General features: G+C 44.8%; 1 protein-coding gene across 22 annotated transcripts in view; it reads right to left on the minus strand.

Annotated features, from left to right (window-relative positions):
- The window catches only part of MYT1L (myelin transcription factor 1 like), a 529,284-nt gene that overhangs the window by 94,354 nt on the left and 421,609 nt on the right, over positions 1-13,321 (minus strand). For 14 of the 22 annotated variants that reach the window (XM_073022747.1, XM_073022736.1, XM_073022741.1 and 11 more), the window contains 4 exons: positions 7,672-7,940; positions 4,904-5,140; positions 3,132-3,253; positions 2,181-2,249 (listed from right to left, as the gene is read on the minus strand). In XM_073022747.1, the coding sequence (XP_072878848.1) occupies positions 2,181-2,249; positions 3,132-3,253; positions 4,904-5,140; positions 7,672-7,940 (697 nt within the window). The remainder of the gene's footprint in view (positions 1-2,180; positions 2,250-3,131; positions 3,254-4,903; positions 5,141-7,671; positions 7,941-13,321) is intronic. The other 8 variants (XM_038006505.2, XM_073022742.1, XM_073022748.1 and 5 more) reach the window with 1 other exon arrangement.

A 13,321-nucleotide genomic window follows, 5' to 3' on the forward strand; every position in this document is an offset into this window, starting at 1 on the left:
AGACACAAAGAATATTAAAAAGGACTCATGCGCGAATTATTCTAAAGAAAGTTGTTGCAAGTCATGAGGGGCTCAGTCCATGTTCCTGGGCTTGAGAAACCCACCCAACAGATCTTGCTGACCCAGATCCAACAGATAACAGATAAAGGGTGTCACCAATTACAAGGTTAAAGAAAAATTATAACCTATGGTTATACCATCAAGTAAAATTTGGTCATTGAAACATCAGTGTTTTTACAGAAGATGCTTGATTGAAATTCTTAGTTTTGAAGATCCATTCATAGAAAAGGACCATTTAAGAAAATCAGTCAAGTTCAGATTTCCCAGAAAGGCTCTATTAGAATAAGATAAGTTTAGACACGAGTGTGGCTTTTCGAGCAACCACAATTAGGAAAAGGCCATCCACTTCCTGGAAGATACAGTATCCCCTCCAAGACAAGGCAGGAAGGAGGGGCTGCCCATGCCCACCCTGCCCTGGGAGGCACGAAGAGCTAACCGGCTCCCTCGGAAAATGCTAAAGGTGGGGACCATCACACCGTCTTGTAAGATGAAGTAAGAGAAGAAGAAAGTGCTGCTGCTGGAGAAACAGCAAGCTGGCCCGGAATTTCAAATCAACAGAAGCCGCCAAGCCCAACGTGAAGGGATGCAAGCCAAAGAGAACGAATCCCTGCGGTCTCTGACCAGTTAGAGGCAACACTAGAAGCAACTTTTACAGAGGCTGTTTTCCTGTCTACAGCTGGCCTGTTGGAACTGGAGATGTGCCAATCTTTTGCAAAGTGTCCCTCATCAAGAAATTCAAAGGAATGTTGCCATGTTCGGATGTATTGGCCAAGTTCCCAGGGGAGTTAGTCACGTTTTGACCATGAGGGAAATGTGGTTTCCAGCCATACAAAAGATGCCTGAACAAAGTGGGTTGAACTGCTCTTGCTAATGGTGTCGTTTTGAGATCCTAAAGCTACTTTGTCCATGAGGAACTGTTTTGGATGAGGCTACAGACTTTACAGCCGTTAGGTAAGAGGAAGCCCTTCAGGCGTTTACATTCCATGAAGAAAGTTCCAAGGGTCTTGTAGCGAAACAGCTAGTTCAGGAAGTCACTGAACATAAGCAGGTGATCTATGGCCCTAGGGCCTTGGACAGGGATCCTGTAAAAGACGACATGGGTGTGAAACAGAAGCCTACACTTCGCAGTAGTCCTGGTCTATCGTCAGGGGTCTGGGAGGTGGGGAGGGATGATTGGGAAAGAGATCAAATGTGGGTTGAAAAGCAGCATTCTCTTTGCGTGGATAACAATGCTTTTTCCAAACAAAAGGAAAACCAAGCAATTTGACATAATGATATGGCATGTCCAATAATTTAAAGCGATTATCTGGGGACTCTTGGCTCTTATCGCACTGTGAGTATCTCCCAGGTCTCGCCCTCTTTCCCTGTGTGCACCTGCACCTATGGTCTCCCTGGAGTGCGGAGGCTTTGAGACTCCCTCCGTGACTTCTACCCGCTTCTTCCGAACCTGTCTGGCCCTGCATCTAGAGATGTCTGGGCGAAGGAGGGAAATCACAGTGTGGCAGTATAAATGTAGGTGTTTCACCCTTTTGCCAGATTTATGCTTAAAAATGACAGGCATAGAGAAGAGGGAGGTAAAACTCTAGAATGAGGTGTGTCTGGTTGAATTCCACGACTCTCCGGATCCCTGAACCGCGAGCTGACACTGTCCTAAAGAGTATTCATGACTAAGACCACGGTGTATTTAAGAAAATAGCTATTATGATGGTAGATTTTGTCATGAGTGCTACTTAAGTATCCATATTGTAAATACTCCTATGAATTTATTTTTTAAATTAAATGTTGATTATTTAGTCATTTTATAAAAATTTGAGTAACTGTAAAATTTCCCTTCCATATGCATGCATATCTGGAGAAAACACTCATGCTTTAGGAAATTCCAGATAGGAAGGATATGACATGAACAAGCTGGAGGTATGTCAGGGGAAAAAGGCAGAATGGGTTGTGTGGAAAAGTGGCTGAAATTCCGAGGACTCAATCACGTTTCTATATCAAGGCACTGGGGTGCACAGGCCATGTTTTTTAACAGACATTTTTCTTTGCAAATGACACATCATTTTTTTTTGTGAACTACTGAGTGCATGGATTTTTAAAAGAGAATTATTGTCATTAAATCTTACTTGAGTTCTTGGGAGCTGGTGGCCAGCATACTTCGAATGCTTTTGTCCGCCAGGGGGCAGCCAGATAGACTGTAAGACAGGCCGGGACAGGCAGGTCAGTCAACCGCGAAGCGCATAACTCCCGAACAAACACAACATAAAAACCAAAATTAAAGAGTTTAATGCAGAAAAGCAATGGGCAAGTGCTGTATATTGAATTTTTTTTGCATAATTAATTCTGAATTGGTTCGAATATAAATTTAAGAAAATATTTCTGTTAATAAGAAATTGTTTAAAAAGTAAGATAAAACATTTGTGCTCTTTGGCTTAAATGCTTAAGAAGAATTTTACAAATTTAGGTTGTTTATTTGAAGATAAAAGACATTATACAACACATAAATTAGCATGCTTTTGAAGGTCAACATATAGCACTTAAAGGGTTGACACAGAATTCAACATTTTTACTTTGACAGCATTGTTGAGGTAAGCTGAAAACAATAAATTGAAAAGACAGAATCCACCATGAGAAAAATGAAGTCACACCTTCTGTGTGAGGCGTAATTACCAGTCACATGACCACTCCCATCACACCCTGGAGTTGGACATCTGCCACCAAACAAAAACAAAAACAGCCAAAATAGTAAGTATGTTTTAAAAAAAAAAAAACTTTTAAAAAAGTTTCATTGTTTCCAGTTTAGCTGCAATGTCTGCAAGGGGATTTAAGCACCCTGAAGAAAAGCGGCAAAATGCACGGGTTAAATGAAAATGACGCCCCCGTCCAACAGAGCGTCATTGGGAACAGGCAAATGCACGGTGAGCTGCTCACTCTACTGACCCGGCAATCGGAAACATTTATATGCTGCGAATGTCGCATGCTCAAACGGCAAGGCATATACAGATCCGGTTTTTAAAAATCAGCCAAAGAATGGGAAGATTAAGAAGATTCATAATTTCACCTCACAGCATGCTTACGTTATTAAATCCTTTTTGCTCTCCTTGCACTGAGGGTACTTGGGTTTGGGACTTGGGATGGTCACCTCCCCGGGATACCGTCTTTCTTCTAGAGCCTCCTGGAATGGGTCCAAGTCTTCTGGCTGTGGGCAAAACACAGCTTCAGAGCCACACGGATGATCACACGGCAAACAGACTGAGGGAGGCGGTTCGTGGCTCTGCGGTGGCCTCTAATCTTACACCTCTTTCTACTGTACCTTTAAGATCCTCTTTGTCCTGATAATGCCCCTTCTGAAAATGCATATTGAGCTTTTCTTCCACTGCTCTAAACTAAAATGATGGTCACCTGTCAGTGGTCAGGGCCCTTATTCAACATTCACCTGGCCGTGCTCCCCACACGGACACACACACGGTCCAGCAGCCAGAGACTACGTTTAACTTGGTCTTCCTCATTCAGCATTCAGCACACACCTGTGGGTGGGTTGCTTTATCCAACACTTGCCTGCAAGATTCAACACTGGAACTACAGTGTGTTAGGGCTAAGCTTCCCCCACCATTGGTCCGGATTTTGCAAGCGCGTGCTTTAAGATTCGGGGTAATGGAGACCAATTTAGAGGAATGTAACTGTAAATTTCCTTTTCAGTTGTGTGTTCACCTGCAGTAACGTGGATGTTTCTACAGGTGGCGATGCTCAGCAGACACATTTCCTAAGTCTAGCTACATGGGAAGGTTTGTCTTCCATGATGATCCAGGACGAAAACACTTCTGTCATTTTATGAGGGCTTACTTTCAACTAAAATAAATTTGGAGATTCAACCACCATGCCTTATTTGGTAGTAATGATTCAACACTGCAGGAGAAAAAATACTTAGAAATTTAGCTTGCCACTCTGATTTGGTTCTTTTTCACAATGCCTGGATACTGAAATCAATTTGAAGACCGCAGATAACAGGCTTATAAGCAGGTGCCCTCTCTGCCAATTTCTACATGGGGCTAATGTTTCTTTTTTTTTTTTTTTTTCTATTTCCTTGTTTCTGTAAGACACTAGTGCTTTGATGGTGGTCTCTCCATTGTACTAAAAATAAATTTCATTTTTCAGTGAATAAAGAGGATGTCATAGTTCTCAGAATCAAAGACTTTTAAGTCAGTACATAAAGAAAACATTTTTCTTTATTTCTTTTCAAAGCCTAAAGGGCATTATATCTATTTTAATAACCTGAATTTGAACACTGTAGCTACTTCAAAAATATGTTCTTGACATAGATGTTTTAGTAATACAGTCATAAACAAAGATTTAGGTGATGGTACTAGAATAATTTATTCAAGGCTAGAGTAAACTCTTTTGAACACTTTAGGTTTCTTAGAGAAGGGACACTGTCCTTAGTTTTGAAGAGCTAGTTAATTAACAGCACACAGTTAACCATTTAAGTATCTAAGACTCCTATTAAAATTCTCTACCAGCAAGGAAAATCCTGTATTGTTCCAACAGGACACCCAGAAAAATGAAATCACATGCTATTTATATGTTTTCTTAAAGTAATCATTTGTAACAAAACATATTTGTTAGAAAATAAACTTTATCATTTACAAGAGTCAATAGTTTCACTCTAATCAGTGTTAGTCACAAATCTCTTCTGGGTCAACAAAAACTGTTTTCTAAGTCTCCTCAGTTAAAGGTCATATTTAAAGAGAAAATGTATTTTCTCATAAGGTCTGTGCAAATGGCACTTCCTTCAGCTGGGGCCCCATTTTAAAGTCTGGCAGTCAACACAGGCTCAATGAAAAGGACATACAGTAATGTCTTTGGACTCGTCCTCGTCCATCCTCCGGGGTTTCATCTTGGTGTAGTCTACAGGCAAGTCCCAGCAGTCGCCCTCGCCCAGCTGGAAACACCGGTTGTTCATCACTGCCTGCTGCTGGGGGGACATGGGCTCCAGGGGGGTCAGGATGGGGCAGCAGCTGTCCCGCGGCCTCTGCTTGTTCATGCTGAGGTCCAGGGTCCCGTTCTCATCCACCTCCATGTCAGGGTTCTGTTGGTAAAAAGACATGGTGACTGTGCTTGGCCTGGCACCTTGTAACACCACGGGTCCTTCCTCCCGGACTGCAGTCTTGCCATCAGCCAGGGGAGCGTTCAAACACGGAATTCCTCACTGCTGTTTCCTTGGCCTGAACTCCCAAGGTGAACAGTCCTGGTCTTTTGGTACATTCCTGCTATCCCATGCTTAGCTGCAAAATTGGTTGGAGAATCCAGGCATCGCTCCCACCCTCCCTCCCTCACTCCATTTCCCTATTTATCTACTGTCTACCCTCTCTCTCTCCTTCCTTGTTGTCCTATTATATCTCTGATTTAGAGTTTGTTCAGAATAAAATTACAAAGTGTTTAGTTTTAATTTTATTACAGTTACAAACACCTAAGAGATAAAAATTTTGCGTGTATGCATGTGTGTATATACATGTATGTGCATGTATGTGTGTGCATAAACACACATATATATCAGCTTAAAAATTCTCTTTTAGTTTTATTGATGCTAATAGTTCAAGAATTAGGGAGTAGGATAACAAAAGAATTAGAAGGGTGAAGGAAGGAAAGAGAAGAAACTAAAATTTACCTTGTAATATAATTTTTTTTTGAGGGACAGAGTCTTGCTCTGTTACCCAGGCTGGAGTGCAGTGGCACGACCTGGGCTCACTGCAACCTTCACCTCCCAGGTTCAAGCAATTCTCCTGTCTCAGTTTCCCAAGTAGCTGGGACTACAGGTTTGTGCCACCATGCCCAGTTAATTTTTGTATTTTTTAGTAGAGGTGGGGTTTCACTATATGTTGGCCAAGCTGGTCTCAAACTCGTGACCTCAAGTGATCTGGCCACCTCAGCCTACCAAAGTGCTGGGATTACAGGTGTGAGCCACTGTGCCTGGCTGTAATAAGAACTTTTATAACGAAGATAATTTTTCATTTTAAGAAAGGAGATCTGCAGTTGCAGCTAAAAATACCTTTACTACAGTGATTACCATCTGATCTCCTCTAAATTTCAGCAAACCCCTGCAATTTAGTCTACTAGCTTAAACAACAACAATAAAGAGGTACAAGGTGAGGCTTTTTGGATTTTTTAAAGGATGCTTTGAAATGCATCAAGAATTCTGTAGCACTTGCCTCTCAGGGAGAAAGGGAGAAGAAGGGACATGTGGACAGAAAGTTAAAAAAAAAAAAAAAAAATCAAAATACCCCTAACAATCCTGCATGTTTTTCCCCAAAGAGTGACACTCTTTTGAGCAAAATTTGATTTCAGAGCTGGTCTGAAAGTTGCTGCCTCCTCAAAGGTCTAGCAGCTCTCTCCTCTCAATGCAACAGTAGAAGTAGAAGGAAGATGCTTGGAATGAGACCACCATCCCTGGAGCTGTTACCTTGATAAATTATACAGTATCATTCTGCCTGAACTCTCTTTGTCAAAGTGCACTCTGATTTGAAGTTCTGATATTAATTTAAGCTTCAGAATGTTGGATTTATTCTCTCAGTCTTAGTTTAATTTTAAGAAAGTGCAACAAAATTTGGAAAGGGTCTCTGCTTTTTTCCTTTTGTGGTTGCCACAGAATCTCTTCCATGCTAACCTTGCATTTTTTGCAACCTTGGTCACCACGAAAACTGCAGACCCCTGGCGCTTCTCCAATATTTAGGACTAAATATACTGATAGAAGAAAAAACATTTGCAAAACATAAGATTACTGACCTTTCTTCATTCATACCAACTACAAGTATTTACAAGAACCACTGTCAGTGCTGTGCACTCAGGTGCATGGCCAGGCAGCGCGACACAGTGGAGAGCCCTTTGTTTATCGGGAGAGGAGGTGAACGTGTCCGCTGCTCAGCGTCCCTGAGAACACAGACCGCTCCCTGCACCGCCGGTTCTCCCCGGCCGCCTAGTGGCCTCGGCGAGGCGGCTCTGCCAGGTCTGTGCTGCATCCTAAGGGCTCTCTCTCCCGCCCGGCAGAAGCATTGGTTCAACTGATAAGAAAATTAAAAATAGACACTCTTCCTATGCCTTTCATAGCACTATAGCACCCATGCAAATGTGGAACTAACAAGTGCTGGCTGTAAATACACGGCTGATCCCTTGGTGTGAAGCCTGATTTTTACTTCCTTTGTTTCCCTGCTACCCAGGAATCCACGGGCAGATGCCTGCATTTCACTTGGCAACGGTGCTAGGAGCTTCCTGTCAAAGTTCAAGGGAGGTCCACGCTTCGTTTTGCATCCTCTGTGTGGTCACTGGAGACCACAGGAGGACCACGTGGTGTTCTTTGTTTACAGAAATGCTTCTGGATCCTGGAGAGAAGGATCCATTGATGCACATTAATTGACAAGATCTGACCCTTGCCTCTGATGGAGAAAATGGATGCGCTTTGGACAATGGTGCTGTTCAGGCTGCTTTAAGGGAAGCTGCACTGATTATTCACAGTGGCAGGAATGGTTTAGATCAGGGCGTTCGCACCATAAAGCTGCCTGAAAGCGCCGCGTGTCTCGGCGCCTGGGCCCGCGGCCCGCCTCCCCCACCCGCCCGGGGCCCCACCTGCCCAGGCGCGTGTACCCGCGTGGCGCACAGGTCCTGCGGCTTGGTGCTCAGGTTCTGCGGCATCTCGCGGCAGCGCGTGGACAGGTTGAGGATGGCGGTGGCCGCCATGTGGGCCGCCTCCATGTCGTGCGTGTAGTCGAAGCTGCTCTTGCTGCAGGTGCTGCTGGCGCTGCTGCCCCCGCCGCAGCTCAGGTTGCTGCTGCTGCTGGGCGCATAGCTGCTGGTGCTGCTGCTGCTGGGGCTGGGGTCCTTGCAGTACCGCTTCGCTGGGGAGACAGGGACAGGGATGACTCAGGGCCCGGCCGCAGGGCACACGGCAGACAGCACATGGCAGGGCCTGCCCGCCCCGGCCTTAGCCACACACAGCCGCGTGGGACGGCCCTCAGGGTGCCGGGGCTTTGGCGTAAAGAAAACAAACAACAGGCAAACGAAAACAAAACAAAACCCTCTGGCTCCTCTCCTTTTTTGCTACTTTTTCCCCTTTTTCTTATTTTTTTTTTTGCCCTGGAGGAGCATTCATCACCTGTTGGAAAGGCTTCACCTCGCACCCAGCACAGGCAGTTACCTGGTCCCTCGAAAGACAGACACAGGGCTGGCTAGCTTTCAGGAACCACAAGGTGCAGGCAAGTGACCGGGAATTCCAGCCCAGTCAAACCCCTGTGGAGGCCCTAAGAGTGAGTGGGGCTCCTCCCCCGCACATGAGGCTCACGAGCACTTTTGGTGACCCGACCTGGATCCAGTCTCTCATCTGTCAAGAGGTGGGCGGTTCCTTTGAGCCAGAGGGACTGTGGCAGCCTCCTGGGGCCCGGGTCCTCTGTGCAGGTGACCAGGATTCAAGGGGACCTGGGGGCCACCTGCTGGGCCTGTGGGGACCACGTGCTTTGGGAAGTGGATTTCTGGCTGGGCCTGCAGACCAGACAGGGTGAGTCCAACATTCTTTTTTTCTAGAATGCTGATACCGGCCATGGGAGTGAAAGGGGGAAATGCACGTAGAGAATACGCTCAGGATAAATGTCGGAACACCTGAGTGGCCACTCGGTGGCGGGCAGACATGTGGGGCACGTGTGCAGCTGCCCCTTTCATAGCCACGGCCTCTCTGTTCCCTGCACTGACCCTCACTGACACGATTCCCACTGCCCGGTAATCCTTTCTGAGCCACCACACTCACTAACAGCCAAATCGGCACTGCGGGGCAAGGGTTATTTGTTAGAGCTGTTAAAAATCTCCTTTAGTACATGAAAATGTTTCAGTCCAGGATTTATCTGATGGGTCCTTCTTTATTAATTGTTATCCCTGCCAGTTAATGTCACAGGACATCATTTGTGCATGGCCAGACATTTCACTTGGAATCCAGCAGAGTGAAGAGTTACTCAGGGGTGGACCTGGTCTCTCTCATGTCCTAAATCCCTCTGTCAGTGAGTCCCTCCCTTTAGGAAGCAACTTCTTCCCCAAGACATTCCTGCCTGCTTCCCTGGGGGCAGCGTGAGTGCAGCTGGGAGGACTTGGTGATAGGCTAGAGACATTCCAGCCCAGGTTCTCCTGGTGCTTAGGGCTGCCCTACTCCTAATGGGCAAAGCTCCAGGCTGCCTAATTCCAATGGAAACTATGGTTTTATCTGCTGCTACGAGGAAAGGGAGACCTCGCAGGCAGTCATGGCTCCTGCAGTGTGTTCCGTGCCATCAGCAGCAGCTCTGAACCTGGAACCAGGCTTCCCCAGGGACTCCTCCCCACAGAGGAAGAACAGAACAAAGCTAAGTGAAGCAAAAAGCTTTCTCACATTGCTGATACGGTCATTATGAGCTAATGCTAAGAAACTGCCCTGGATTCGGATACAAAGGAAAAAAAGAAGCGGTCATCATTGATAAGGTTTGGTTGGGGACTGAAGGCTCTCAGGACATGGGGAAGAGGTGTGTTATTGGTGATTCTGTAACGCACAGGCCCCTGCAGAGGAAGCACTAAGGACAGTACCCAGGGCGGGAGTTGGCCACACTGTCTTCGTCTCAGCCTCTACCAAAAGCTACAGAAAATTCCCCAAGCAAGTGACCGCTTTACACTCAGATTCCCGTACATGAACCAGAGGCTCAAATGCACACCCACAAAACCCATGAAATACAACAGTCATCTGTTGATATTATGACTGTGTTTTGCTAATCTGAATGAGCAAAGCCACCCAGAGTGGTCCCACGGCTGGTGGGGCACAGCTGCCCCTGAGAAGCACATCTGAGTGTCCATCAGTGTGCCCCTCCCTTCTCTCTTCTTTGGGAACGCCCCTCCTCTAGAGAGCCCAGCAGCACAGGGCGGGGTGGGTAGTGGCTGCCGGTCTGAGCAAGGCCCACGCCAGGGCTTTTGAGAGAGACCACCATGGGGCTGCAAGGGAGTCAACCAGAGGCAGACAGCAGAGGTTGTGAGGACACCCCCACTGGCCCTGTGCAGTGAGCACCCTGAGCCACCCTGAGCAACCATCAGTTTGCAGTTTGTGATACTCTGGATATGAACTAAAGGTTGTGATTTTACATCATTTACAATTTTGTTAAGAAATAGTAGAACAATTGTAGGAGAAATGAAATAATAATATGGGGTTTCGTTTTTACTGGTGAGGGCTAGCCACTGGTTTAGGAAAAAAAAATCATTGCCCACATAAATTAAAAAAATAATAATAATACTTTTGTTTTGAAATGAGGGAATTTCAATTCCTAAAAAAATTAAAGGAATAACACAAGTCAATGCAACAAACAACTGCAGCTGGCCTAGGTTGGCTGGCAACCTTCCCCTCAACTTTGGTGAGGGCGATGCTCAGGAGTGTGGGCGCAGAGGTGAGGCAGGAGCTTCCGTTCACGCCAGACAGAGACTTCTTGTCACAAGCTCCTCTCACCGTGACTCTCGCTACACTGTGTTCACAGCATCCTCCAACAGAATTGCATCTAGACCTCCACCACCCTGTAAGATGCTACCACATGCCCACCTCACAGATGTGGAGACTGAGGCTGCCCAATGTCCACAAAGAGCCTCGACTGCCATCAACAATGTGTTTGTCTGGGAGAGCTCAGCATCTTATCAATTAGAAAATGCTACCCCAGCATCTCTATATACCACTAACATCCAGGCTGATCGTCAATCAAGCAGATAATCCCATTCACAGTAGCCACAAAGAAAAGGAAATACCTAGGAACACAGCTCACCAAGGAGATGAATGATCTCCACAAGGAGAACTATAAAACGCTACTGAAAGGAATCAGTGATGACACAAATAAACGGAGAAATGTTCCATGTTCATGGATTGGAAGAATCAATATTGTTAAAATTGTCATACTGCCCAAAGCAATCTACAGATTCAATTCTATTCCTATCAAACTACCAATGTAATTCTTTACAGAGTTAGAAAAAAAATGACTCTTAAATTTCTACGGAATCAAAAAGCAGTCCAAATAGCCAAAGCAATCCTAAGCAAAATGAACAAAGCCAGAGGTTACACTCTACCTGACTTCAAAGTACACTATAAGGCTACAGTAACCAAAATAGCTTGGTACTGGTGTAAAAACAGACACACAGACCAGTGGAACACAATAGAAAACTCAGAAATACAGCCACACACCTTCAACCATCTAATCTTTGACAAGGCCAATGCGAGCAAGCAACGGGGAAATGGTACTGGGATAACGGCCGAGCTATTCACAGAAGAATGAAACTAGACCCATACCTTTTGCCATATACAAAAATGAATGTAAGATGGATTAAAGATGTAAATGTAAGATGTCAAACTATAAAAATTTAAGAAGAAAACCTAGGAAATACCCTTTTCAACACTGACCTTGGCAAATTTTTTTTTGGCTAGGTCTCCAAAAGCAATTGCAACAAAAACAAAAATAGACAAGCGGGACCTAATTAAAGTAAAGACCTTCTGCACAGCAAAAGAAACCATCAATGGAGCAGACAGACAACCTACAGAATAGGAGAAGATATTCACAAACTATGTCAGATGACAAAGTCCTAATATCTGACATCTATAAGGAACAACTACATCCACGAGCAAACCACAAAAACCCCATTAAAAATGGGTAAAGAACATGAACAGACACTTCTCAAAAGAAGATATATAAGTGGCCAACAATCATGTGACAAAATGCTCAACGTCACTAATCACCAGAGAACTGCAAATCAAAACCACAGTGAAACAGTTTCTCACACCCATCTGAATGGCTACTATTAAAAAGCCAAAAACAGCAGATGCTGGAGAGGCTGTGGAGAAAAGGGAACACTTATATATTCTTGGTGGAAACGCAAATTAGTTCAGCCACTGGATAGTAGCTTGAAGGTTTCTCAAGGCACATTAAATACAGCTACCATTAGACCCAACAGTCCTGTTACTGAGTATTTACCCAAATGAAAATAGATCGTTGTACCAGAAAGACACATGCACTCGTATGCTCATCACCATGCTCTTCACAGTAGCAGAGACACAGAATCAACTAGGCGCCCATCAGTGGTGGATTAGATAAAGAAAATGTGGTACACTGTGTAATACTATGCAGCCATAAAAAGAATAAAATCATGTCATTTGCAGTAACATGGATGGTGCTGGAGGCCACAAACCTGAATGAATTAATGCAGGGACAGAAAACTTTGTACCACACGTTCTCACTTGTGAGTGGGAGCTAAACATTGAGCACACAGGGACACAAACATGGGAACAATTGACACTGTGGACACTAGAGAGGGGCGTGGGTTGGAGAACCACCTCTTGGGTACTGTGTTCACCACCTGGGTGCAGTATGCCGTGTAATGAACATGCACAGGTACCTGCTGTGTCTAAAATAAAAGTTGAAACAAGAAAGAAAGACGCTACCTCTATGTGACATTTTACTTCAAAGAATTTTTAACTAAAACGACTCTCTGCATTTCTTCCTCTCATCTTACTTGAGTCACCTTAAATTATCCTGAAGTTATAAAATGTAGATGTGACGATGCGTTGACTTTTCCAGATATTTATTTCATAAGATGCTACAGCTAGATGATGCCAAGTGGACAGTACCAAATTTTAGTCGGTGACTGCTTTAGTCTTTTGATGCGCCTGTCGACTCACTACACTCAAATGGGCAGCGAAGACAGCATCTACTTTCACATGCATCTTTTATTGAATATAAAAAAATCATTTGAAAGTTTTAATTGAAACAAAAATAAAAATAAGAGTGCCTACAGTTAAAATTGCTCAGGAAAGGAAGGTCTTTGGTCCTAATAATTATCCCTATTTGTAAAATGTCAGCATAGCCCTTCATGCCAGTATCTTTGGACCACAATCAGCATTGCTCTGCTCAGTGCCCTGACAGCAGGGGGCGCTGCAGAGCAGGGGCTTCAGATTGGGGGTGCTCTGTTCCCCCTCTTCCAGCACGGAGGATGCTTGGTCTGATGAGAGCAGTTTCACAACGACAGAATACACTTTCAGCAAACAAAGCTGTTTTTTTTGTTTTTTTTGTTTTTTTTTGAGACAGAGTCTCTGTCACCTAGGCTGGAGTGCAGTGGCGTGATCTCGACTCATTGCAATCTCCGCCTCTTGGGCTCAAGTGATTCTCTTGCCTCAGCCTCCCAAGTAGCTGGGATTGCAGGTGCCCACCACCACGCCTGGCTAAGTTTTGTATTTTTAGTAGAGACA

The sequence above is a fragment of the Chlorocebus sabaeus genome, chromosome 14 (assembly GCF_047675955.1).
Source record: "Chlorocebus sabaeus isolate Y175 chromosome 14, mChlSab1.0.hap1, whole genome shotgun sequence".
NCBI lineage: Eukaryota > Metazoa > Chordata > Mammalia > Primates > Cercopithecidae > Chlorocebus > Chlorocebus sabaeus.